This window comes from Capricornis sumatraensis, chromosome 1 (genome assembly GCF_032405125.1).
Source record: "Capricornis sumatraensis isolate serow.1 chromosome 1, serow.2, whole genome shotgun sequence".
NCBI classification, from domain to species: Eukaryota; Metazoa; Chordata; class Mammalia; order Artiodactyla; family Bovidae; genus Capricornis; species Capricornis sumatraensis.
This window is the reverse complement of record NC_091069.1, coordinates 250,655,381-250,682,844: the sequence shown is the minus strand read 5'-3', so window position 1 is coordinate 250,682,844 and position 27,464 is coordinate 250,655,381. Positions and strand designations below refer to the sequence as shown.

The window sequence follows — 27,464 nt, the reverse complement described above, 5'->3', positions numbered from 1 at the left end:
CCATGAATAATAATGAAAAAAGGACTCATCCTAGTGACCTGATACACACTAGTCAGTGGAGAAGTCAGAGCAGCGGGAGTGGATGCTGGCTTCTTGAGGCAGAGGACTAGGGGAAGACCGAGGGGGCCGCTGCCTGGGGCGTGCGGGGCGTGGGGCGGTGGGCTGCGGTTGTGCGGGAAGCCCGTCCACCGTGGGGTGGGGGGGTGTCTGGCTGCTGCTCTGCTCCCTCCTCGGTCTCCAAAGCTCCTCTCCAGGCCAAGCTGAACCCAGACTGACAGAGCATAAAACGGCCACAATCGCCAATCCAACTTTTTCAAACCTAAAACCGTGTGAGAGTCGTCATCGAGCACCAACCGCTCTCCGCGTGGATGTTCTCGCCTTAATTGCAGTTGCACCTGAAAGTCACCGCCTCTGAACTGCGCGGGTGACGTCGCAGGAGCCCCAACACGGTCCCAGGTGCACCCCATAAACAATCTGAACGACACCCGCTCACACGGCCCGCGAGAGGCCGCCCTACCCACCCGCCCTTCCATCCGCCCTCCCTGCCCACCCGCCCTTCCACCCGCCCTCCCTGCCCACCCGCCCTTCCACCCGCCCTCCCTGCCCACCCGCCCTTCCACCCGCCCTTCCATCCGCCCTCCTCGGCGTCTCCACCCTCCGTCCGCGTCCCCGCCGCCGAAACCCCGGAGGCCTCGAGGACGGAACAGGCGGTTCACCCACATTCTGCTGGAGCCCGGGGCTCCGAAATCTTCTGCTAACTTTCCTATTGGAACCTGGATCCGCAGAGGCGGAGCTGACCGCACAAAGTGGCTCTGGGCCCGGACACCGCGCATGCGCCCCGCGCCCCGGAAGCGCTCCTGCGCCCTCACGGCGACCCGGAAGTGGCCCCGGCCTCGGGCGGCGGGGTAGAGAGCTGAGGCGAGACTGACGGCGCAGCTGTTGCCTGGACGATGGCGGGGACGGCGCTCAAGAGGCTGATGGCCGAGTACAAACGTGAGTTCGAGACTGCACCTTGCCTGCCGTCCGGTGCGGGGCGTGGACTCCGTCGGTGCGCCGTCGGGACGGGTTCGTGCGACCGCCCGGGGCCGCCCGCGACGTCCGGCTGGGAGAGGCCGGCGTGGCGCTGGTCTGGAGACGCCGGCCCTGCGGTAACGGAGGGCCCGCTGCCCCAGCCTCGCGGACGCCCGCGGGTCGGAGAGGGGCGCCTCGCCGGCCTCCTGGGAAGTCCAGGAAGCGTCCTGGGGGTAGTGGGGAGCGCATTGTGATGGGCTGGAGGTGAAAGGTCAGACCCGGGGCTCCGCTTTAACGAAGGGCTTTTGAGCGGTGCCACCTACCTTTCTTCTGGGTGGTGTTGACACAGCGTCCTTAGTGCTTAGTGTCCGCAGGATTTTCTGATGTTTGCTGAAGGCAAAGGGGAAAACGAGAACCGTCTTCTGCCTTCTACCGCGGAGGCACCCTTGGAGTCTCGGTGATAAGTGGGAGACGAATGCTCTTGTGTTTGCTGGGACACAGTGGCAGCCTGCGTTGCCGTTCAGACCTGCCGGTCAGCAGTCCGACCTTGGCCTGGCCCTCGCCCTGCACCTTCCCCCATCCCCATCTGTGAGGATGGGGCCTAGGCAGGTGCCTGACAGCTGGCTGTCTAGAGCTTGCGCTGTGACAGTTGTCGTTATACTGGGGACACTTTCAGAAGAAACTTGAAAGATAAACTATAGTAATGAATGTCATAAAGCGAACTGGTAAACCTGCGCGCACCCTAAACCGTCTTGGTGGCCCTGCACAGAGAGTATTGGTGTTTGGCTGGAGGGAACCAGTGTTGCAAGTGGAGGCTTATTAAATGTTTAAACAGTGCACCATCCAGTGTTCTCTAAGGTAAGAATGTATATTTAGGAAAGACTTTTGGGGGCAGAGTGGGGAGATACGGTTCCCCCTGAACAGATTGGGGGTGGGGGGCCATTGCCTCTGTCTCCTCATGGGACACCTGGCTGGAGTCAGGTGTCTGGGGACACATGCCGTCTCCTGCCATCCTAGTGTGTGTTGCTGTGTCTGTTTGTGTGTTTGACCCTGTTTGTAGACTGCTAGCAGGTGTTATTTTTGTAGAAGACACTGTAAAACCCGTGCACAGGGAATTTGGGTGGCTGCTTCAGTCTAGTCTTTGCATCATTGAGCTTTTATTTTCTCATGTTGTCCCTTTACCATACTTACAAAAGTCTCATTAACTGTTTCAACCACATTGTCAGTTTGTAGTAATAAAATGTAAATAGCAGTTGATTTTCAAAGCTGTATCACAGAAATGTATCTTGTGTGTTTTAATGTGTAAATGCACAACATTTTGGAGTGTGTGTAGCACAGAGCTCTACAGGTGTCTCCCAAAGACTCCAGTCCCTGGTTACCCATCAGACACTGACCTGGGCACCGCTGTGAGGGACTTTGGAGATGTTGGTAACTAAGGAGCTGACGTTCAGGTGGGGAGTGTGTCCTGGGTTATTAGGGTGGAACCCAGTCGTCACACGAAGCCCCCAAACAGATGAGGAGGCAGGAGGGGAGGTCGGGGACCCAGGAAAAGGACCCCCCTGACAGGGCTGGGCCAGGACCAGAGGAACACAGTGGTCTCTGGAACCTGAGGACAACCCCTGGCTGGCAGCGGTGAGGACCTGGAGCTTCGGTCCTGCAGCCGCCGGGAGTGGGATCCTGCCAGGCCCCTTAGTGAACTTGGGTGGCAACCTTGTGAGAGTATCAGAGAACCAACTGGCCTGTGCGTGCCCAGCCTTTAACACAAAAATTGTGAGGTCATCGGTGGGTGTTGTTTTCAGACACTGAGTTTGTGGTCATTGTCACATCAGCTGTAAAAAGTGACTACAGTGTATTATGGGGGGGGGGGGGGTGTTGTTGATCCTGGTGGCTCAGAGGTTAAAGTGTCTGCCTCCAATGTGGGAGACCCGGGTTCGATCCCTGGGTCGGGAAGATCCCCTGGAGAAGGAAATGGTAACCCGCTCTAGTATTCTTGCCTGGAGAATCCCATGGACGGAGAAGCCTGGTAGGCTACAGTCCACGGGGTTGCAAAGAGTTGGACACGACTGAGCGGCTTCACTTACTTACTTGTTGATGCTGTATCTCAGGAACATGACAAAATTCCACTTAGTGATTCTTGTCTTTTGTGCCTTAGCATCCCGGCTTGCTGTCCTCCCGCATTTTAGGGTGGTGTATTCTTTGGGAAAGTATCCCCCAGAAGCAGCTTCTGTGCGCGAGGGATTAGACAGATTTGGATTGGGTTTAGGCCCACTCAGAGAAGGCAGTGGCAACCCACTCCAGTACTCTTGCCTGGAAAATCCCATGGATGGAGGAGTCTGGAAGGCTGCAGTCCATGGAGTTGCGAAGAGTTGGACTCGACTGAGCGACTTCACTTTTACTTTTCTGTCGGACCCCTTTCCTTGTGCTGGCTCCCGGCACTTTTCACTTGCATGCATTGGAGAAGAAAATGGCAACCCACTCCAGTATTCTTGCCTGGAGAATCTCTGGGACGGGGGAGCCTGATGGGCTGCTGTCTATGGGGTCGCACAGAGTCGGACACGACTGAAGCGACTTAGCAGCAGCAGTGGGCCCACTGTCTCGTACTTGAATAGTCATAGAACTGCAGAAACTCTGAGGTGGTAGGATCTTGGGTGTGAGTCTGTTCAGGCTCCTGATTTTACAGATTATGTAGGGAATTGAGTAACAGACAAAATGATTTGCCCAGGTTCTTACAGCCAGAAAAAAGGAGAGGCAGGGAAAGAACCAAAGTGTCTTAAACTGACCTCTTTTCTTGATGTTTTATCTTTATGCATTTGGGATTTTCTGGGGGTATCATAGATGGACTTAGAGCTCCCAGAGCAACTCTTCACAATCGAGTGGGCTTAACACAAAAGAAATTTATTATGTCTCAGTCTGGAGGCTAGAAATCCCAGCAGAGTGTTGGCGGGCCTCGTTCCTCTGAAGGCTCTAGGAAGGATCCTTCCTTGCCTCTCCCAGCTTCTATGGATTGCTTCCCACGGCCGGCTTCCCTCTAATAAAGATGCCAGTCATTGGTTAGGACCCATCCTAATCCGGCATATCCTTGTTTTAACTCGATTACATCTGCACAGCTCCCGTTTCCAAATAAGGTTACGTTCAGACTCTTGGGGGCACTGTTAAAGCCAGTTAGGTATAGTAGGAACCCCAAACTTAGGTGTGTAGAGCCGAGCCCCTGTCCTCCTGCATCTGTTGCCCACAGCCTTCCCTGCCTCAGCTGGAAGCAATCCGTAGAAGCTGGGAGAGGCAAGGAAGGATCCTTCCTAGAGCCTTCAGAGGACGAGGCCCACCAACACTTTGCTGGGATTTCTAGCCTCCAGACTGAGACATAATAAATTTCTTTTGTGTTAAGCCCACTCGACTGTGATGCATTGCTACAGCAGCCCTAAGTCCGTCTATGGTACCCTTCGGCCTTGTTCTTCCAGTTGTTTGGGCTGCAAGCCTTCGATCGTCTTTGCTGATTCGTTATTCTGTATCCATGTATAGTCTGTTGACCCACTTTCAGTCTTTCACCTCTATCTGGGGTTCCACGCTGGCCCAGGCTCTGTTCCCAGCACAGGAGAAAGTCAGATTGGGTCACTCTGCCCAGAAGCCCTCTTAGCCTCTGACCTCTTAGCCTCTGCATGCCCTAGCTCTTCCGCCTCTGATCTCATCAACCCGTCTGCCCAGTATGACTCTTCAGCCCCATGGGCAGCCCTTCCCTGCCCCGCTTCCCTGGAAATGCCGTCTCTGAACACAGCAGACACCTGGCCTTCCCGTTACTGTCGTCCTTTCTTGTCTTTAACTCTTCTTAGCTTTTTAAAGCTTTTATTGTGAAAGGTGTTATATTTTAAACAATATAGGAGGTGTACATTCAGATGATATAGTAAAATGACACCAGCTTAAGAAGGAGAACGTTAGCAGGAACCGAGCAGTCTGGTGTGTGTTCCTTCCCACCCCCACCAGGAGTGACGACCACCGAATTCTGTGTGACTTGTTCTTTTCTTTGTAGTTCTGTCGCTTAATATCCTCCTGTGTGCATGCATGCCCAGTCGCTTCAGGCGTGTCTGACTCTTCCTGACCCAGTGGAGAGTAGCCCACCAGGCTCCTCTGTCCATGGGATTCTCCAGGCAAGAGTACTGGAGTGGGCTGCCATTTCCTCCTCCAGGGGCTCTTCCCCTCCCAGGGACTGAACCCGTGCCTCTTCTGTCTTCTGCTTTGGCAGGCGGGCTCTTTACACTAGTGCTACCCGGGAAGCCTGTAATATCCTCCTACACGTTTTACTGACTTTTGCCTGGTTTTATACTTAGTGGAGATGGGATTGCACAGTATGTATTCTGCAAATTTGAGTTTTTGCTCAGCACTGTTTCTGAGATTCATTTATTAGAGCTGTGTCCATTTTCACTGCTGAGTAGTGGTTATGTGTTACAAGAGTTTTATCCCTGTTTGTGCTTTGTCTTTCAACCTTTGTGGTGTCTATTTTCCTAGCCACCCTTTTGTAAACAGTTTTATTGAGGTATAATTGACCTGCAGTAAGTTTTTTTTTTTTTTTGACCTGCAGTAAGTTGGTGTATAAAGGGTTCATTGATGACTTTGGTGTATGTGCAGCCGTCCCACCTCCCCAGCCTCCTGCTGCCTCTTTGTAATCCTCTGGGCCCTATCTTTCCTGCACCTCCAGCACCCAGGCAATGACTAATCCACCTTTGGTCCACGTCGATCACTCTCCTAGTTGTTTATACTTTCTTTGTGAGAGGTCTTTCACTGTGCAGTCATGTTGCAATTCCTCAAGGTTGGTGCTTTGGCCAGTTGTCGCTCCCTGTCCTTGCAGAGGGACGTTCCTCTGTGTGGGCAGACCCGCCACGGCTTGTCACTGCATTCACCTGTCAGCGGACCTTTGGGTTGTGTCTAGTTTTCTTGGCTGTTACGGGTAAACCTGCTGTGAACATTTTGGCTCCCTGTCTTTCTGTGGACATACGCTTTCGTTTCTTTTGAGTAAATTCCTGGGTCACATGTGAGATGTGTGTTTGATTTTTAAAGAAATAGCCAAACTGTTTTCCCAAGCAGTACCATTTCCTCCCCACCAGCAGGGTGTCGGGAGGCCCGCCGGCGTGCTGGCCCTTGGTGTGAGGAGGTTTAAGCGTTAGTCATTCTGCTGGGCGTGTAGTGGTGTCTCGTTCTGGTTTTAGTCCCTGTTTTTATACACCATCCCTGTATCTTTATTGATAATATGTCCTGAGTCTTTTGCTCAGGTTTTAATTGAGTTTATTGTTTCCTTATTACACCCTAAAAGTTCTTTGTATGATGCTGGTGCAGGTCTTTTGTTGGACATTTTGAAAGTGTTTTCGCTTGGACTGGCTTGCCTCTTTAAGCCTGCGGTGAAGCGGGTGCTGCTGCCCGGCTGGTATCTGGAGCGCACCGTGCGGTGTGAGCTGTGCGCACTGGCTGTTTGGCAGGACTCTAGCTCCTTCCCTTGGCTTCCCTCTGTCCCTTGAATGACGGCGCCTGCGGCTTGCCTTGTAATTTCCATAACAGTGCCTTTAAAAGAGCAAAGGTTTTAAAATTTTCAGTGACATCCAGTTAATTGACTTTAAAACCATTTTTTGCTTCCTGTATTATGTTTAAAAAATCATTGCCTAACATAAGCTCACTAAGGGTTTCTCCTGTGATTTCTTTATACTGTTACTTCTTACATTTCAATCTGTGATTCATGTCAAGGTTTTGTGTGTGGTATGGGATAAAGATCAAGGTTTATTTGCAGATGATTTCCAAATGGCTCTCTGAGTTTTTGAGTGCTGCATTAGTTTGCCTGGGCCTCTGTAACAAAGTGCCGCAGGATGAGGTGCTTAAGCCACGGAAACCGCTTCCTTACATCAGACATCCAGTTGCGGCAGCACTGGTCCCTGAAGCCTGTCTCCTGGGCATGGAAACAGCCGTCTCCTCCCTTGTCCTCACGTGTCCATCCCTCTGCATGCCTGTGCCCTAATCTCCTTAAAAGGACACCTGTTAGATTGGATTAGGGCCCAACCCCATGACCTCATTTAATTTTAATTCTTTTTTAAAGATCCCAGTTATGCACTTTTCTCCATTTTGTGCCACTTACTGCTCATCCTGTATGAGGACACAGAGGTGTCCCATCAGTAGGGGTGTCATAATATGACTGGTCCCCTGTTGATAGACATTTGGGTTGTTGCCAACTTTTTTGTTTGTTTGTTTGCTATTACAAAAAGCCTTGAAATAACTAACTTTACCCACATGTCTTTTCTTATTTTTACCCTTGTGTCCAGGGGATAAATTCCAAGAAGTAGAACTGCTGGTCAAAGTTTATATTTTATTTTGTGCAGTATCTATTTCTTAAGTCACTACTTAAAATGATTTTATTAACCAGTTATCATTCTCAAGGAATCAGTGGGAAAGAATGGGCATTGTAAATTTCTCTGATATTAAGGTTTTGTTTCTCTTTTTGAAGTTGTTTTTATCATTAAACATGAAACAATATGGTTGTGTGTGTGTGTTTTAAAAACAAAACAACAGAACAAGTAAACAGAGCGTTGTTTGTTGTTTAGTCGCCCAGTCGTGTCCAACTCTTTGCAGTCCCGCGGCCTGTAGCCTGCCGGGCTCCTCTGTCCATGGGATTTCCCAGGCAAGAGAATACTGGAGTGGGTAGCCATTTCCTCCTCAGGGGATCCTCCCAACCCAGGGATTGAACCTGCATCTCCTGCATCGGCAGGTGGGTTCTTAGGGTTGCTGTAATTCTTTGCTGACCAGTAGATGCCGCTGTTGACCAAGGATGAGGGTGGGCAGGCTGCTGGAGGTAGCAGTTCTCCAGCTGCAGAGTTTAGACCTTGCCCCTCCTTGAAGGGAGGGTGTCATTGAGGGGGTTGGGGGGGTAGTTCCCAGGGGAACTCCATGCAGGAGGAAAAAGGCCAGCTCTTTTGGGTGCAAGTTCCTCCCCAGGCTCAGGCACCTCACTCCCTTTCCTACCGACAGTATATCCCCCACCCCTCTTTAGCTCTTTGTAGTTCATCTACCCTAATCAGTTGAAGCAGTGACAGATTTTATTTTCTTGAGCTCCAAAATCACTGTGGACAGTGACTGCAGCCATGAAAGTCAAAGACACTTGCTCCTTGGAGGGAAAGCTTTGAGAAACTTAGCATATTAAAAAGCAGAGACATCACTCTGCTGGCAAAGGTCCATCTAGTCAAAGCTATGGTTTTCCCAGTAGTCACATACGAATGTGAGAGTTGGACCATAAAGAAGGCTGAGCACCCAAGAATTGATGCTTTCAAATTGTCATGCTAGAGAAGACTCTTGAGAGTCCCTTGGACAGCACAGAGATCAAACCAGTCAATCCTAAAGGAAATCAACCCTGGATATTCATTGGAAGGAATGATTCCAGAGAGTCTCCTTACTCCTAGTTACTGTGCATGATCAGGGTCCATTCTGTGTCCCTTTTGGGAGCATGCTGTGTGTTACTGTCTAAAACTGCTTAGTCACATCCAGTGACTTCTCACCTGCTACTTCCTCATATTTTTCTAGAAGTGGATTCATAGTGGTGGTTGTTATAATTTGTTACAAGTTGCTCTGCACAGAAGCATCTTTGTTGCTACCTAGATTCTGATGCTAGTCTTCGAAGTCATGACATCAACAGTTAAAAAAAAAAAAATTCTTCAGCGTGTCTCTTGGTGCCCGTGTGCACACATACCTGAATTTACACTCTGGAGATGACTTTCTGGGTCATGTTTATTGTTGTTCAGTTGCTAAGTCGTGTCTAACTTCTTTTGCAACCCCATGGACTGTAGCCCACCAGGCTCCTCTGTCCATGGGATTTCCCAGGCAAGAATACGTGTCTGTGGCTGAGCAGTGTCCCTGGTGTAGATGGATCGTACCTTGTTCATTTACCATAGATAGACATTTGGGTTGTTTCCTACGTGAGGCTGTTATGATGTTCCTATGCCAGGAACATTTCCGTACGAGTCTGTGGGCACATACGTTTTACATTTTCTTTAATTTTACTCCATTCCTGTTTTTAGGCGCCATCCTGTGTTCAGGACCCCTGATTTACATGTCCAGCCTGGACTACTCTTCAGGGCTCTAGTCACAGGCCCAGTTTTCCCCTTGACAGTCTGTACTTGGATGACTTGCAAGCATCTTTAAATTGATGTTTCAGAACTAGACTATTTTCATCCTTCTGAAACCTGTTTCTCTGGCGGGATTTTCCAGCTCAGCAGCACGCTTCCTCCCTGTGGTTCAAGTCTGCCGTGCAGTTGCACCCCTGACTCTGCCCAGCTTCAGTGGCCCACAGAGTTCAGCAAGGTGCCAGGGTTTCTTGGGGCTTCATGCAGAGTGGTTGGGTCACCACACCGGCAGGTGCTGGACGTGGTGGGGCCCTGTGGGGTCCTCTCCCAGAGAGGACTCAGGAGACTGCAGGTCCGTAGTGTAGCATTATCATTTTGACGACCACTGTTAACATGACAGGAATTCCCATTCAGTTGGGATATAATATATCATGTTTGATTTGTGAGCTTAAGTCAGAATAACCAGCAGGAGTATTTTGGAAAGTTAAGCCAGTTTGTTTGTTTGTTTGTTTGTTTCTTCATTGTAAAGTGAAAGTGTTGGAGGTTCTGAAAGTTTCCTTTTTGCTGGCAGAAAGAACTACTCACAGTCTTGATCTGAAGTGTCAGTGCAGCCGGCATTCACTTGGGACAAGCAAAATTTCCATTCGCTACTATGTATGCTATGTCATGTATGAATAGCTTTACATATGTTTTACAGTTTTTTGTTAAAATGCAAGGTAATATGCATTCTTTTTCATAACGGCCTTACCTTTTATCTTACAGAATTAACGCTGAATCCTCCAGAAGGAATTGTAGCAGGTAAGGTTCTGTGAAGTTCAGTCTTTATCATTTACTCCTAACTGCCAAAGTTTCCTACAAAATTAAAGTTCTGGAATTTCTTCTTTCCCTGCAGGCCCCATGAATGAAGAGAATTTTTTTGAATGGGAGGCATTGATCATGTGAGTTCATCATATGTGTTGTTTGGTTTTAAGCCTTTACTGGAAATTAGAACTGTGCATCACGTTCATCAGTGTGACTGCTCGGAGGTGTCAGTGGAGAGAGAAAGGCCACGTGCACCGCTTTTGTTGAGTTTTTCTCTGTCTGCTGATCTGAAAGCAGAAAATGGCATGAACATTTGAACTGATTTACAGAACAGAAACTGTTGCACAGACTCAGAGAATAAATTTATGATTGCCTGGGGGGATGGATGGGGGAAGGGACAGTTAGGGAGTTTGGGATGGATGTGTACACAGTGCTATATTTAAAATGGATAACCAACAGGGATCTGCTCTGTAGCACTGGAACTCTGCTCAATGATATGTGGCAACCTGGACGGGACGGGAGTTTGGGAGACAAGGATGCATGTATATGTATGACTGAGTCCCCTTGTTGTCCACTTGAAACTGTCATATTGTTAATCAGTTATACCCAAATATAAAATAAAAAGTTTGAAAAGAAAAAACACAAACAGCAGGAACATTCATCCAAAGGGAATGAGTGTTTTCTTAAAGCCAGGGAAAGGCTTAGTTAAATATTTGTATTTGTAGAGTTTCAGAATAATGACGTTTGGACTCTGGGTTAGCCTCAAACAGAATGGGCTCAGGCTTTGAGGAGTCCCTGTGAGCCTGGGGCCCTGGCGGTGGGGAGGGCTCCCCAGGGTGCGGGCGCAGCTCCAGGTCTGTGGGTGCAGCCTGGATTCATCTCCCCCTCCCCTTCTCCCGGTCCCCTTCTCTCTGTCCCCTTCTCCCCTTCTCCCTGTCCCCTTCTCCTGGTCCCCTTCTCCCTGCCTTCCCAGTCCTTCCGGTCCCCTGCTGCTGCTCCTTTGCTGTGTACCTTGTCTGGCCTTCCCTTGTTTTTGACTTAGAGACATGGATTAGTTCTAAGGTGAGCAGTGTGGTTCCTGACTTCATTCTAGAAAGGTCCTGCCTGGATGTCATATGTCACTGTTAAGTGTCGCTTCTTGGAAAGAGCAGTGGTCTTCTGACTCCAGAGTGTTCTTTGGCCTGTGACCCAGGCCTTTGTTTTCTATTGACCTTAGGTGTGTGGTTCTTGACCATTCTTAGGTGGTATTTTAAACAAAATGTGGGTAGGCAGAATATAGGAAGTTGAAATTAAAATCGGTTTCGGTGTTCTTGTTAGTGAAATGAGACCTTTCAGTTAGCCAGCAGGTCTTCTTCAGGTGGGTTTGCTGGGTCGAGGCGCGCTCTGGCGGGGCCAGCCCGGGGGGTGTGTGAGGTTTGCCCGGGCAGGTGTGCGCCTGGGTCTGCAGTGTACTTAGGGTCAGGAGACGCTCTGCGTTTGCTCAGTGCTCGTATCAGGTTTAGTCTGAGAGACCAACTGCTGCTGAGTGTTGTCTGTAGAGCTTAGATTAATACATGAAAATTGGTGTGAAAGTGAGGTTTGTTGATAAGCAAATTGTTTTAAAAATCATCAATAAACACTATCCAAAGAAAATAAGTCACAGCTAGCATTGCCTCATCGTTTGTTACAGCCAGTGGCTTGGGCCTGTGATGCCCATCTCTTTCCTGTGGGGAAGTGCTTTTGGCAGGAGGATGACCTCACCGTCTGTGTTTGTATCTAACAGGTACTGTCTTTCGCCCCCTAAAGCAGGTCCAAACTGCAGGGTGCGTCTCCTGGTCAGCATGTCTGCATTTGAGGCACTCGGGTCAGCGGTAGCTTTTTATCTTTGGGGAAACAGGAGATTGAATCCCGTGAACTTGGTCTGTAATACGTCCTTTCCATCTGTCAGGTCATGTGCGTTCTTTCTGTCCTGCCCAGGGCAGCCTGTCTGTGGGTGCACAGGGGTCAGCGAGCCCCTGATGGCCCTTCAGCCTTCCCAAGCTGTGGCTGAGGCGCACTTAACAGGACATAAGAAGCCCTTCTGGGACACTCGAGCCTTCCAGTGTGTGTATTTTTTTAAAGGATTTACTGTTATGAATCTGTTAGAGTAAATATTACTAATTATAGGTAAATAGTGTAAAATTAAACCAATATTTTGAAAACTTATCTTAAAAAGTGATTAGAACTACTTTTAGGTAGAGCACTTTTGTGTTTGAATAGGCCTTTGCGTTAGTGTGGAATTCCCCGGCCCGGGGATCTGCTGAGATTGTGGGTTTTGGTCCCGTTCCAGATCCTTCCACAAACAAGAGGCCGTTTACAAATGTGCTGAAAACATCTATTAAGGAATTAACTGTCCTCCCATTGATTTGTCTCACTCCGCTGTTCTGGCAGACGGCTGAGTTTTGCTCCTTGGTGTGATAGGTTTTCTCTTTCCTCTTTTTATTCTTTGATTGTTTCCAGAGTTCCCTTCATCCCCTTGTGCTTCTAAAAAGCGCCATGCCTGTTTCTGGGAGCCCGGTACTGTTGGGCTTTGCTGTAGTGCTTCTCTACAAGGCCTCAGCTGTGCAGCGAGGAAAACATCTGTTCAGATGTCCCAGCAGCAAATACTGAGAGCCAGTCATATGGGGGCCTCGTCTGAGGATGCAGACGTGTCCCGGGTAACCCCACAGCTCTGCCCTGAAAAAACAAGGTTAAGGGCCTAGGATGGGAAATCCAGCAAATTAAGAAACAGTAATAAAGTTGCCACAGCCTGGAGACAGGAACTCCAGTGACTCTTGGCTCAGCTTAAGGTAGAATTTGAGCCTGTGGCCCAGGGGGAAAGGACTGGGGCTTCTGGTCAGTCCTGCTGAGGCCTGTGGGTCCCTGGGCTGTGTGTGTCTAAGTGGCTTCATTGTCTTGAACAGTCGCTCTGCGCCTCTCTGGATCAAAACCTTTGTTGACAAATGGCTTCACGTCCACCTTGTCCAGCTCCAGGGTCTCTGGCCTGTGCAACCTCAGTGGCCCTTGGCCACCGTGTGTCTGTGGTTGGGGAGTGGACACGTGCTTTTGCAGGACAGGAGGAGCCCTGCCATGCAGGGTGGGAGTTTATCTTCCGTGTCAGGACAAGACGTGGAGTCCTTGGTGTCTCGCTGCCTGATTTCTGTCCTATCTCAGGCTTCTAAAAGCAGCTGCTGCGATCCAGCTGCTGTCCCATCTCCAGGTCAGGGCCCTGAGGCTGTGGTGAAATGAGCAGGCCCACCTCCCTTCCTGAATAGCTGGGCCCTTGGCTGACTCCATCCCTGTGTCTGCCGGCACACTCGGGTCCCAGCTGGTTCACACCCGCTGTGGCTGGGCTTCCCCGATCGAGGCCCCTCCTAGCCCGCGGCTAGGCTTCCTGGACTGAGGCCCTTCCTAGGCTGTGCTTGGCCCATGCTGAGTGCCAAGTCCACTGGCATGGTGCCGCCCTCTATACCAGGCTTTCATGACGAGTCCGGAAGCTGGCTCCCGTTAGTGCTGTGGCTGCTGAGATGGACCTGAGCTGTTACAGCACATGGAATGACTTGTACTGCATGTCCTCTGGCCCAGCAGTTCGCTGCCTGGGGTCCTTCATCAGAAGCGTTAGAAAGGACTTACTGGTGGCCCAGTGGGTGAGAACCTGCCTGCCAGTGCAGGGGGCATGGGTTCCATCCCTGATCCAGAGGATCCCATAGGCTGCAGGACAGCTAAGCCCTTGCACCACACCCATCGGAGACCGCGTGCTGTAGGGCCCTCAAGCCACAACTACTGAAGCCCACGGGCCTAGCACCCACGCTCCTCGATAAGAAGCTCGTGCACTGCATCGAGAGAGGAGCCCCCCTCTCTGCAGCTAGAGAAAGCCCACACAGTGTCGAAGACCCAGCGTAGCCGAAAACAAAACCTGAAAAAAAAAAGGTGTTATGAAGACCTGTGTGTGAGGACATTCATTGCAACATTCACTGCAGTCATAAAAAAAAAGTGGAAATGTCATTGTCCAGCCCAAGTTATGGACGTCCAGTCAGCAGGATGCCGACGGCACGGCCCCGGATCGGGCAGATGTTGGAAGGCAGGTCTAGACCAGTGTTGTCCCTGAGTAGGGCCTCTCCTGTGGGATGTTGGGCCATGTCTGGAGACACCGTGGCTGACACCCCCGGGTGGCAGGGGAAGCTCTTGCCCTGTCCTGGGTGGGAGAGTGCTGAGTGCCCCACAGTGCCCCGGATGCCCGAGGTGGCAGTGGTGTTGAGGTTGAGAGACCCTGGTGTGGCCAAGTACATTGAGCAGCTTTATTGAGAAAGGATCTACACGCAGAGTTTTACCTGGATTGAGTGTGCCAAGTCAGTGATTTTTTAGTACATTAAATAAGGAGAGTTTTGCAGTCATTTTTAGAGCATTTCCAGAAAAGTGCTCATGCTTGTGTGCACACAGTCCTCATTCCCGCCCTCAGCTGCTGGCACCATCGATCTGCTCTCTGATTGTTGACTGGCCTTTTCCACAAGTGGAGTCACAGGATAGGGCCTCTGGCTCCTTCTTTGGGCGTGGTGCCTTCGAGGTTCCTCCGTGCAGCCTGGGGCAGCGGCTCCGGCCTGTGAGCTTTACCCACTGTGCAGGGATCTGCTCACCCGCTGGCAGCTGTCTGGCTGCTCCCCTCTTGGGCTCTTGTGACGGTGCAGCTGTGAACTTTGGGTCTGAGTGTGCAGACAGGTGTCCTGTCCCCTGGGCTGACTGCCTAGGAGTAGACTCGCAGAGCCAGCGTTTCACGTTCCCACCTGAGTGCTGAGTGTGCGCTTCTTCACTTCCTCACCCTCTCCGTGTCGTCTGATGCCAGCTGTCCTGGTGGGTGTGATGTGGGTCTCAGTGTGGGTTTGGTCTGCATTGCCCTGGTGACCGAGGCTGTTGAGCATCTTTACATGGACTGAAGAGCCATTCAGATGTCTTTCTTGGTGAACTTAGAAACTTTTGCCCAGTTTTAATTGGGTTATCTTTCATTTAGTCCTAAGAATTCTTTATATATATTGGATGCAAGTCCTTTATCAGATGTATAATTTTCAGGTATTTTTTCCCAGTCTGCATATTTTCTTTCCATTTTTTAATTTTTTAGGCCATGCTGTGTGGCATATGGGATTTGGGATCTTAGTTCCCCAACCAGGGGTCAAACCTGTGCCCCCTGCATTGGGAGTCTTAACCACTGGACCACCAGGGAAGTCCCTTCTTTTCAGTTTCTTAAGAGAGTCTTTTGAAACGCAAAGGTTTTTATTCCTGAAAAAGTGCAGTTTCATGGGGTCGCACACGACTGAGCAACTGAACTGAACTGAAAGTGCAGTTTAGCAGTTTTTCCGTGTACAGGTTATGCTTTTGGTGTCATATATCCAAGGTAACAAAGATTTTCTCTTATGTTTTCCTTTAGAAGTTTTATATTTAAAGTTATTAAATTTAGATTTGGGGCCTGTTTTGGATAATTTGGGGGTATAGCATTGGGTAGGGGCACCTTCATTCTTTTGCATGTGGCTGTCCCTTTGTCTTGCACCATTTATTGAAAAGAAAATCTTTCCTGTATTGAATCACTTTGGACCTTTGTCAGAATGAGTTGATCCTTGGTGCGAAGGTTCTGAATTCTGTCCCCTTGACCTGTGTCTAACCCTCCGTGAGTGCCACACGTTCTCCGTCACTGCAGTTTGATAGTATGTTTGGAACTTTGGGGAGTGTTCTGTTCTCCTTTTTCAAGATGTTTTACCTGTTCTGGGCCCCTTGTGTTTCCACTGGAATCTGGGGATCAGCTTTTCAGCTTCTGTGAAGAAGCCGTTGGGATTTGATCAGGATTGTGCTCAGTCTTTAGATCCGTTGGAGGCATATTGACTGTTTAACCATCTTGAGTGCTCCAGTCTATGCACGTGGAGTGTCTCTCCATTTATTCAGGTCTTAAAAACTCCTCTCAGTGGTGCCATGGTACTTGTTAACGAAAAGTGACCCTGCTTTGTGGGTGAAGGTGTGCGTGGACGCGTGTGGAGAGAATCCTGGAGGGTAAGGACTCCGCAGTGGCTGCCTCAGAGCTGGGCCAGGACGCGGAGCACCTGCATTTATTCTATGTACTGCTGTGTTGACGTGTTTTCTAACAGGCCGGTTTTCTCTAGAGTCAGAGTTTATGTTGCTGATGCTATTGTCCATGTCAGCATTCGCTATGACGTTCTTGTAACTGATGGACTTATTTTGTGAGCTTTAACTATAGTTCAAATATATTTGATGTAAAGTTTTCAGAAATTTCTGTTACAGGAAAAGTTAGGGGATAAGTGTATGCTTACCTTTAGAGAGATTTAATCATGAAAATAATTATATGGAAGGGAGCTGTATGTGCTACTGCTGTGTTTTCTGAAATGGAAGCCTGGTGCTTTTCTTCCTCAGAGTGACCAGCACTGGTTCTCTACGTCAGGACCTGGGGTGCTGAGAACACAACAGAGGCACACGGCTGTCTGGGCCCATCCCAGAGACAGTGCTGAGGAGGGCTGGTCCCAGGGGCTTGTAGACACTCAGTCCAGCCAAGACCACCAGGCTCCCACTGGCCCCCGGGATGACAGCTCCCTGTGGCCTGTCCTGTCTGTCCCACAGATGTAAGTCCTGTCAGCAGGACCTTCCTGGCAGCTTCTGCAGCCCCGTTGCTGGCATGCAGCAAGCATGCCTTCAGTGACTTGGGGCCCTTGAAGCACAGCAGGGCACCCCAGAGCTGGAGTCCTGCCTCCTGGGGGCTGTGTATGCAGCCCATGTGGGCAGGGGAGGCAGGGGCTTTGGCTTGAAGCTTTGACTGAGAGCAGAGCCAAGGGTACTAGAAGGAGGTGGTGCCTCTGCTCTGGCACCCCTTGGAGCTGCCTGCCCGCCCGCCAGCTGGGTACTCCCTGAGGTTCTTGTGTGGGCAGGGGCGGTGTGCTCCCCTGACTGAGAGTGTCAGTGAAGCCATGTACCCTTCTTTTTTATGCTTTGATATGCTTTTTTATGCTTTTTATGGTCCTGACTTTGGAGAGTAATTGTCCCTAGGTGATCCAGTTCAAGGGCGTGCTAGTGAATGGGTTTACAGTCTCTCCATTACTTCAAGCCTTGTATGTACATTTGAGACATCTTGTCTGTGTGCTGTGACAAACTTGAAAAAGAGAACAGCATAAAAACAGCTTCTTCCACACCTGTTGCAGCTGGAGTGACGGGCAGGCTGCGGTCCTGGAACATGCCTGGCGGGCAGATGGCTCACCGAGCCCAGACACACCCAGGTTCCACGGTGGAGTGCCCTGGCCTCCCCATCGCCTTCGGAATGCAGCCATGGGCTTCTTGTGTTATCTCATGTTACAGTTTTAGAGATGAAAAGCAAAGCACAGTTCTTCCCTTGAGGGTGATGTTGGAAGATTAACCCCGCGTGTCTCCAGTGTTTACTGGCTCTACAAGTGACCGCAACCACCGTCCTACAAGAGGACCAAGCCTCGCTGGGCCTGGTCAGGCAGGGACGTAGGTGCTGCGCTCACGGTGCTGGCCCCAGCCTCTCGCTCCCTGGTAGCCGGGAGAGCAGAGTGGACTGCTGCTTTTACGGAGGAGACCAAGGCCATTCTGCTCTGCTCTGAATGCTGGTCTCAGAAAGGAAATGAAATACATCTCTCAGAGCTCTGCAGTAATTGAGGCCATCATTTTAATCAATTATAGTAGAAAACAACTCGTAGGCTTTGAAGAATTTGTGTTTGCCTCAGATAAATATGGTTTTGAGGTGAGGCCCTCTTTAGTGGAGGAGGAGCGAAGCTGTCCTAAAGTGTGGCAAGAAAGCTGTCCAAAAACAACACTAATTATGTCTCCCATCTTAGCTCAGGAATTTACTCGATAGCATTTTCCGTGAAGTCAGCCAGCGTGCCTCCGTGCATGTGGGCACACCCGCGTGCTGGGCCAAGGCGCCGGGTGTCCTGGAAGAGAGGAAGCCCCCATTTCAACCAGTAGCCAACCAGAGCATTTGAAAGTAGCTTTGATATTTCAGATGTGGGAGCACTTTAGGAAATGTTTGATCTTGCTTCTGAAGCTGTGGACGACACAGTGGGTTTTGTTTTATTTTAAAGAAAGCCCCGTTATGAGAAACAAAGACCTGTTATCAAAGTCTTGAGCAAATACTAGTTGGCTCAGTCCAAAAACACGACCTACCTAGACGTTCTTTTCTGTTCTGGCTCGGAGCTGCCAGGGACAGTGAGGCGCTGCGAGCCTTCCTGGCATGCCCGTGGCCTGCTCTGCTGGCTCCTGGGTCAGCAGCCTGGGCTGTGCTCTGCACCGTGCCCCCTCAGCCACCCAATCTGGGACCCGGCCCGAGGTGGGGGGACCCTAGCTGAGGCCCCAGCCCTCCTTCTTGGCACCTCCCCTGGGAGGATGCATGGGGAGCCCCGCAGTGGTGTTCATCCTCTGCTGTGAGCTCTCAACTGGAGAAGGGGGTGGGGTGCAGACCCGTTCAGAGGGGAAGGCTTGGGACAGCTGTCGGGGAGCCCCTCACCCTTGCCCCCTGTGTGGCCGTCCTGTCCCAGACTCTGATACTGCTGTCTTGGACACTCAGGCACCACACTGACCAGCTTTTCCCTCTGGTCTCCCCCAGAGTAGCAGGGACACAGCTTTCAGAATCCACGTGTGTGTCTTCCGTTGAGAAAACACGGCTCCACCAAACCTTGTCGCCTTGATCTCGTTTTGACCATTTCCACCTGCATCCCCAGCAGTGGCGCGGTGCCAGGTCTGTGTGCTGGGCGCCTCCACCAGGAGAAGTCAAGTGTCTTTGCACAGGGAGCCTCTGCTGTAGCGCAGGCTCTCTGTCCCCTGCCGTCTCCGGGGCCCGCGTGTTCCCTTGGCCTCAGGCCCTCTCCGCTCCTGTGAAGAGAGCAGGATCCCTCCTCCTTGTTGGACTCACTGCTCTTCCCACAGTGTTGCCCTGTGTCACTGTGTGTAGCTGTTATTCGTCAGTTCTGTCTCCTTACAAACGTTTGCTTAGGAAAGCTGGTCCAGGTGTCGGGCCTGTTTTATGAGATGTTTGTATCTGTGAGGGGAGAAGGTTTCTCCCTGACACACTGTGAGCAGGGTGGCTCACCGCTCTCTCTGCTGGCCTTCCATCTTGTCTGTTGTTCAGAATAGCGTTTTTAAAATTTGACAGGACTTTGAAAGTGGTTTGGCCCGTTTCTGCCATTTTCCGCACGAGGAGGATGTGAACCCAGGCAGGCAGGCACGTGCCTGGTGACAGCGAGGACCCGGGTGACTGTCGGCCTAGGATGTGCGAGCCCAGGCCTGCAGGTCAGGGCTCGCGGCTCACACACGTGCGCTCGAGCCTCATCAGCCAGCCATCCCTGTGTGCTCTGGGTCTGCCCCTTGGAGGTTACAGTCACTTCTCAGGCACTTTCAAAAGCTAGAGCTAGTCTTCGAGATAATATCTGGCGGCTGCTTGTTCGTTCAGCACAGTGGAGCCTGCTCTAACACGTGCCTTGGTGCGTGTCTTTATCGTAGCGTGTAGTTGTACTGCGCAGGCAGACAGGACCCTGCGCGCCTGCATGCCGGCTCCGGCTCTCTCCTCTGACCCGCTCCTCTGGCAGGTGCTGCGGCCTCCCTCTCACCTTTGCTAATGTGAGACTCTGCCTGGCCCGCCCTTCATGGTTTAAGCCAGATTGGAAGGGGACAGCGACACAGTGCTTCCCATCCAGAGCCAGTTCATCGTGTTATTTAGATCATCTTTTCACCTACATTTATTTGTAAAGCACTAGAAGTATCCTGTACTTATGTCTAAAATGTGATAGACTTTGAAGAAAATCTACCTGTTTCTGTTTCTCTTTCTGTATCTTCCAGGGGCCCAGAAGACACCTGTTTTGAGTTTGGGGTGTTTCCTGCCATCCTGAGTTTCCCACTTGATTACCCATTAAGTCCCCCAAAGATGAGATTTACCTGCGAGATGTTTCACCCCAACAGTAAGTGCTTCTGAAGTAGCGTGCTGGCTCCAGGGACGCCTGGAGGTGCGTACAGGCGGGCGTGCGTCACGTGGTGCGGTTCTGCTCTGTGTTTGGAATTTCCCATAATACAACGTTTAAACATTCACTGTGGTTGGTAGAGGCAACTGAAGAAGTCAGCAAGTTCAAGGTGATTAACAGTAAAATGCAACTGTGAAGACGATTGTGTGTAATTAAAAATAAGATTACATTGAAGATAAATACAGTCTTTAAAATGACACCTGTGATGTAGTTTAAAGACAGATGTGGCTAATAAGTTGCTGAGTTATGGGGGTGCTAATAGTCTGATAACATATTTGATGTTCAGATAATCAGTACAGTTTTAAAACTTAGCCTTACAGTGAGTATGCATGCCACTTTTATTTTGTTAGTTGTTTTTGAGAGAACTGTGTGACAATATCATGAAGGTTGGTCAGTCCATAAACATGGAGGGCAAGCCAGCAGATTCACCATGGGTCGCTGGGGTGCCGCAGTGAGCAGATAGTCAGAGGTGGGGGCTTGATGGGCAGGAGCTCCCATCTGAGGGCAGCGATGGGCGCTGATCACGGGGTTGTACAGATGAGAAGCCCCATGGGGGCCAGGAGGGCACCTGCGAGGTGGGTGTGGAGCCCCCCTCCCGTGGGAGGAGCAGCAGGGTGGCCAGGGTCTGTGTGGGGCAGAGGGAATCTGGCCTGTGCAGAGGCCCCGTGTTGGGGGTGTGGGGGCAAACCTCCAACTAAGAGGCGGTGGGCCTCTTAGTCAACATTAAGGATTCTGATGCAATGGAGGTCCACTGGGGGGCTGGGAGAGGGTGTGAGGGGGTGGAGAGGCTGGCATGACCAATGTGGTCTCAGAAGGGCCACGGTGTGCAGTGCAGAGGGCAGAGTGAGTGCACAGGCTGGGGCTCTGCTGTGGCTGGAGGAGAGTGACTGCCAGCCTGGCACCAGGGGTGGGTGCTGGGGACGAAGCCCTGTGGGTGGGGGTGGGGGTGGGGGTGGGCCCGGGGTGGGGAGGGGGTGGGCTTTAGGAGGTCACACTAATGGCTGCAGGGGCCTGGGGCAGGGACACAGCTACTTACCGATGTTTCTGGGGCAGCAGTGCCATCGCATGGTCCTCGCACTCTGAGGAAGTGACGCTGGAGTTGAAAACTGGATGTGTCCTCTCTGTCCGTGGCAGGGAGAGCTGTTCAAAGTGTCCTGGGTGCCTGGGTCCCGTGCGTGTGGACCTCAGACAGACATCCCAGTGTCCAGGACAGATGGCACTTGGTCTTCTAACCCTTCAGTGGGTGTGCAGCAGCCGCTGGAGCTGGATGTTGGGGTCCAGGGGCGAGGTGTGGAGGAAAGGCTGTTCAGAGCTGCTCCCTCTGCTAGAGGGTCACAAGATGGTGGAGGTGAAGTCAGCCAGTTTATTTAAAACTGCCTGTTACTGGTACCACTGAATAGCCTTACAGGTTGACGAGTTGATCCCTGGGTATCTGAGCATGTACCGATCCATCTGAGAGCTATGAAGGGAAAATGGCAGGTGCATCTCGAGGGTCTAGTTGGTGGTGCTGTTGATGGAAGATGGATTTCAATTCAAGCACAGCTGATTTCCAGAGAATTCAGGCAGTCATTTTCTGTTAGAATAAGTTACCAGGAGAAATCTCAGTACCTGTGTTTTTCTGGACAGTTAAGTAATTCCTGTAGCATTTTTCCTAGTCACGGGGACCTGTGTTTTACACAGTCCAGTTCAGAGGTTTAATGGCAGAATGAGGAGTATCTGAGAAGCTCGTAATGAGACTGTTGTGAAGATCCTAACTACGTGAGACACATGGGTAGAATATCTGATGACCAGATGGCCTTTCATTTATCCCCTTGGATGTAATACCTGTAAAATCCATATGAAAATGCAGCCACCCCACGGGGACTAGGGCTGGGCAGGTCGGCCCAGCACCATGTTCGTGATCGAGCAGTGCCCTGGGAGCCCGCTGGGCCTGTGGGCGGGGTGTGGATGTTAGTGTGGCGCCCAGGCCACGGTTGTGTCATGGTGCAGACAGCTCCCCTCAGTGGCCACTGCTCGTGCCTCTTCTCCATGGTCCGACCGGTCCCTGTCGGACCTGTCGCCAGCGTTCCCTCGGCTAACCGTGTATGTCCTGCCCCGCAGTCTACCCAGATGGCAGAGTCTGCATCTCCATCCTGCACGCTCCTGGCGACGACCCCATGGGCTACGAGAGCAGCGCCGAGCGCTGGAGCCCCGTGCAGAGCGTGGAGAAGATCCTCCTGTCGGTGGTGAGCATGCTGGCAGGTAACGCCGCCCCGCCGCCCCAAGACGGTAGCAGTTCCTGTCCAGAGAAGAGACTTGACACTGGGGCCTGCTTCTCTTTCTTCACTAACCCTTGTCTTACAGCTCGCTGGTCCTTCCTGAGTGGTGGTGTTCAGTCGCTCAGTCGTGTCCAACTCTTTCCGACCCCATGGACTGCAGCACGCCAGGCTGCTGTATCCATCACCAGGTCCCGGAGCTTGCTCAAACTCATGTCCATTGAGTCTATGATGCCATCCCACCATCTCATCCTCTGTCGTCCCCTTCTTCTGCCCTCAAACTTTCCCAGCATCAGGGTCTTTTCTAATGTGTCAACTCTTCGCATCAGGTAGCCAAAGTATTAGGGCTTCAGCTTCAGCATTAATCCTTCTAATGAATATTCAGGATTGATTTCCTTTAGGATTGACTGGTTTCATCTCCTTGCGGTCCAGGGGACTCTCAAGAGTCTTCTCCAACACCACAGCTCAAAAGCATCAATTCTTCGGCATTCAGCCTTCTTTATGGTCCAACTCTCATATCCATTCATGAGTACTGGAAAAACCATAGCTTTGACTCTACGGACCTTTGTTGGGAATGTAATGTCTCTACTTTTTAATACACTGTCTAGGTTTGTCATAGCTTTTCATCCAAGGAGCAAGTGTCTTTTAATTTCGTGGATGCAGTCACCATCTGCAGTGATTTTGGAGCCCAAGAAAATAAAGTCTGTCACTGTTTCCAATTTTTCCCCATCTATTTGCCATGAAGTGATGGGACCATATGCCATGATCTTAGTTTTTTGAATGTTGAGTTTTAAGCTAGCTTTTTCATTCTCTTACACTTTCATCAAGAGGCTCTTTAGTTTTTCTTCACTTTCTGCCATAAGAGTGGTGTCATCTGCATATCTGAGGTTGTTGATACTCTCCTGGCAGTCTTGATTCCAGCTTGTGCTTCATCAAGCCTGGCATTTTGCATGATGTACTCTGCATGTAAGTTAAATAAGCAGGGTGACAATATATAGCCTTGACGTACTCCTTTCCCAATTTGGAACCAGTCCATTGTTTCATGTCCGGTCCTAACTGTTGCTTCTTGACCTGCATACAAGTTTCTTAGGAGGCAAGTAAGGTGGTTTGGTATTCCTGTCTCTTTCAGAATTTTCCACTTTGTTGTAATCCATATAATCAAAGGCTTTAGCATAGTCAGTGAAGTTTTTCTAGAATTCTCTTGCTTTTTCTATGATCCAGTGGATATTGGCAATTTGATCTCCAATTCCTCTGCTCTTTCTAAATCCAGCTTAAACATCTGGAAGTTCTTGGTTCATGTACTGTTGAAGCCTGGCTTAGAGAATTTTGAGCATTACTTTGTTAGCGTGTGAAATGAGTGCAGTTGTGCAGTAGTTTGAACATTCTTTGGCTTTGTCCTTCTTTGGGATTGGAATGAAAACTGATCTTTTCCAATCCCGTGGCTACTGCTGAGTTTTCCATATTTGTAGGCATATTGAGGGCAACGTTCCAATACCTCCACTAGCTTTGTTCATAGTGATCCTAAGGTCCACTTGACTTTGCACGCCAAGATGTCTGGCTCTAGGTGAGTGATCACACCATCGTGGATAACTGGGTCATGAAGATATTTTTTGTATAGTTCTTTTGTGTGTTCTTGCCACCTCTTCTGAATATCTTCTGCTTCCCTACCATTCTGTCCTTTATCGAGCCCATCTTTGCATGAAATGTTCCCTTGGTATCTGACTTTCTTGAAGAGATCTGTAGTCTTTCCCATTCTGTTGTTTTCCTCTACTTCTTTGCATTATTCACTTAGAAAGACTTTCTTATCTCTCCTTGTTACTCTTTGAAACTCTGCATTCAGATGGGTATATCTTTCCTTTTCTCCTTTGCCTTTCACTTCTCTTCTTTTCTCAGCTATTTGTAAGGCCTCCTTTTTGCCTTTCTTCTTCTGGGGGGTGGGTTTGATCACTGCTTCCTGTACAGTGTCATGAACCTCCTCCCTGAATGGTTGATGTATATTCTTCTCTGCTTTGTTATTTAGCGTTAGTCGCGTGCTCTTCTCCAAGCGTAAGCTCACTTTTCATAACTGGGGATGTGGAGATGGTCTTGTGTGTGTCTGCCATGCCACTGGCCGTGGTTAGCTGTGCCCTGACCTGGGAGTCCTGCTGTATTACAGACACCGTGTCCTGGGTGTAAAGCTCAGGCGACACTGACCCCAGGCCTGAGGCCCCACAATCTAGGGCACTTTGACACCCACCAGTGGTGCAGCACAGTGGTCGATCTGAGGTGAGGACATGGGGCGCTTGGGCCACTCCCTGAGGTCAGCTTAGAACACAGAGGAGTTACAAGGTGAGGGGGGTGGGGCATTTGCGGTGAGCGCTGAGCCTCATGGTGGCCCTGCCAGGACTGGGTGTGGCTGGAGCCCAGCTTGGGGGGTTGCCCTGTGGACAAGTGCTCTCCCAGAGCCTGACACTCATGGGGCTGTTAGACCATACGGCAGTGCCAAAGAAGAATCGTCCTTGCAGCCCAAGTGCTTGAAGCAGGTGGGGAAGGTCCCAGCCGAGAGGAGGGCAAGGCTGGAAGACCCTGGAGGCTCAGTGCCTGGTGTGAGGGGGCTCCTACTCCTTTCCTGACAGCGGGTGGAGGGGCGTTGTCTTTGGGATGGGAGTCGAGAGGGAGCAGGATTTTGGGAAGAGCAGAGTTTGGGTGTCCACCCTTGACGGGGGCTCTCCAAGGCCTGGCCATGGAGGTGAGGTGCGGGGCTGTCTCTGGAGGAGGCAGGAGGGGACGCAGCTTGGAGGGACTCCCGTAGGCGGAACACAGGGGGCTCAGAGGAACCAAGGGAGGAGTGGTCTGCAACCCTGGTCGTGGGGGCAGTGCCTCCACGGAATGGAGAGGCTGGGCCCTTCGGCTGCTCGGCCTGCCAGCTGGTGTTAAAGTGAAGCTGTCGCTCTGGGTGGATAAGCCCGGGGGTGGCTTGCACCACTCTTCTGCCTGGCCCCTCAGGAGGGGCTCTTCCCCCCAGAGAACTGATAGCCTCCCACAGTTTCTGGTCTGCCTGCTTCCCTCCATGGGGAGATGCCCAATGCCCTTACGGGACATGGGGGGTCGTGCCAGGCCCTTCCTGGCCAAGCTCCTTTCACCTGGAGATTCTCCCTCTTTCAGAGCCCAACGATGAGAGCGGTGCCAACGTAGATGCCTCCAAGATGTGGCGGGACGACCGGGAGCAGTTCTACAAGGTCGCCAAGCAGATTGTGCAGAAGTCGCTGGGGCTCTGAGCCTCCCGTGCCCGTGCACAGCCGCATGCAGACGCACTGCCAGGCGGTTCGCGGGGTTTCCTCTGGGACACTCAGTGACAGGGACACTCTGTGCTGGTACCAAAAAAGGCGAGCTTGCAGAACCACAGTATCTGTGTTTTTTGTACCTTCTCCGCCCCAGGCAGGCTTCTCTCTGCAATGTGGGCTTCCGTAGGATGGCAGCCAGGCGCAGCTGGGGCTCCCTGTGAGGGACTCGGGGGCCGGGCGCGCCGTCACCACTGCCTCTCCCGCTGGCACACCTGTGCACCCCACACTGCCTGGAGTGGGAGCGCTGAGGGGGCATGCCAGCCCCGTGCCTAGAGCCGCTGACTCTCCCCCTGAGGATCTGGGGCCTTTTTGCCCAGGCGGAGGGCTACAGCCAGATGTCTCCGGGGTCCCTCTTGGTCCCCTTGTCCCCAGCAAGGAGCACACGACTTTGTTTCAGTACCTTGTTTCGCAAGCAGGTTATTTTTCTTGCAGTCTAGTCATATTTTTCATTTGTTGTATGTTACACATAGTCACATTTAGAAATACTGTCAGGAAAGAAATAGTTTTTTAAAATGTGGGTTAATGGAAAGGGGGTGCATGGAAAAGTCCCGTGCTGGCTGTAAGGCCCAGCATCTTCCCTGCTGCTGTTCACTGCAGCTCACCCTTGAGTCTCGGGTACTAGTACGTTTCCTGGAGTGCGAGCATGTGAAGCCAAGGCTGTAGTCTAGGCACCTTTTGGGTGTGCAGGAGGTTTTCTTTTCCAGTCTGAAGGCCAGGAGGTTCTGAGCGTGTGTACACAGTGGCTGTGGCAGCAACTATGACTGTTGGGACAAAACCATTCTTTGCAGCTTGGGAGGGGAAGGAAGGGAAGGGCTCCACTCAGCGCAGAGCACAGAGCGTGCCTTACCTGGACCTGATTGGCGCCTTCGAGAAGCGTGGTGCGGGTCCCGGATCCCTGTTGTGGGCGGGCGCTCAGCTGTGGTTCGTGATTTCGAGATGGTCTGCGTGCCCCGGCATGGGCAGCTCAGCCCTGGGGTTACGTTTCAAGCAATAACAGATCTGTTGCGTGCAGAATCACACATCTGGCCTGTTGCAAACAGGTTCAGTTTAAATAGGAGCTTTATTTTTGAAATAATGGACAGTCTACAAGACGCACAGGACGCTCGACGTCGTGCTGTCCTTTGCGCTGCTCGGCACGCTGTGGGCAGGGCTCTGCTTCCTGCGAGCTCACTGATGCTTGATGTTCAGTAGTTCTGCCTAAGAGGCTTCTCTGGGAACCCGAGTCGTCCTCCTCAGAAAGGGGTCATTTACAGGTTGAAGTTCAGTCCGAGGACTGGTCCTGGGAAAGGGGTGGGAATGGAGGTGTCGCACCTGGTGGTGCTCACAGGCCTGCGTGGGGCTGCAGCGCCTTCGTGGAGAGGAGAAAGTGGCCGTGGGCTGGGTATGAGGGGCGGGCACTGCGGGGCACGCTGGCCACAGGGCAGCGAGCCCAGAGACGGCGTAGAGGCGGTCCCTCTGCAGAATGTCTTTATTCATTTGTATTAAATGAGACGAGAGAGTCCCGTAGTGTCCTTATTCTGTGACAGAGTCTAATTCCTACGGTAAAAATAAAGTTCTATTTTCCCCCTATTCTAACAGTGTTTTCCTTTGTCGTGGTGTAATGTAATTGTATGGGAACAGCGGAGCGGCCCCCTGGGGAGCACGGGCACTGGGAACCCCACTGCCCCATCTCCCCAAGACGCCGGAGCTTCGGCAAGTTCCACTGGCTTCCTGTTCCTCCCGCCCTCTGGTCTCCCCTGATTCCCAGTGTCCGTGTCAGGGTCTGTGGATGTTTTCACCAACCTCATTGGGCAAGGGGAGACCAGCAGGCGCTGAGACGGTGCTACTCTTCTGCCCTCAAATCTCACACCCGTCACAGCTGCGGGTCTCGGCACGGCTGCTGACACGAGTCTGGTCTCGGGCTGTGTTGGTGCAGAGGCCAGCTGCTGACCCGCCATACTGTTCCCGTGTGGCCCCGTGATGTCCTGCCCC

The 27,464-nt window shown here is 51.3% G+C and overlaps 1 protein-coding gene across 2 annotated transcripts; it reads left to right on the top strand.

Annotated features, from left to right (window-relative positions):
- The first annotated feature begins 890 nt into the window (after positions 1-890).
- Positions 891-26,993, top strand: UBE2G2 (ubiquitin conjugating enzyme E2 G2). Of its 2 annotated transcripts, none has more exons than XM_068972034.1 (6): positions 891-993; positions 9,861-9,896; positions 9,991-10,036; positions 19,737-19,855; positions 22,016-22,140; positions 25,315-26,993. In XM_068972034.1, the coding sequence occupies exons 1-6, from the start codon at positions 951-953 to the stop codon at positions 25,342-25,344; spliced, it is 399 nt and encodes a 132-aa protein (XP_068828135.1). In that variant the 5' UTR covers positions 891-950; the 3' UTR covers positions 25,345-26,993. The 2 variants fall into 2 exon arrangements, with proteins under 2 accessions (XP_068828135.1, XP_068828127.1); XM_068972026.1 differs by having other exon boundaries at positions 22,016-22,156.
- The last annotated feature ends 471 nt before the right edge of the window (positions 26,994-27,464 follow it).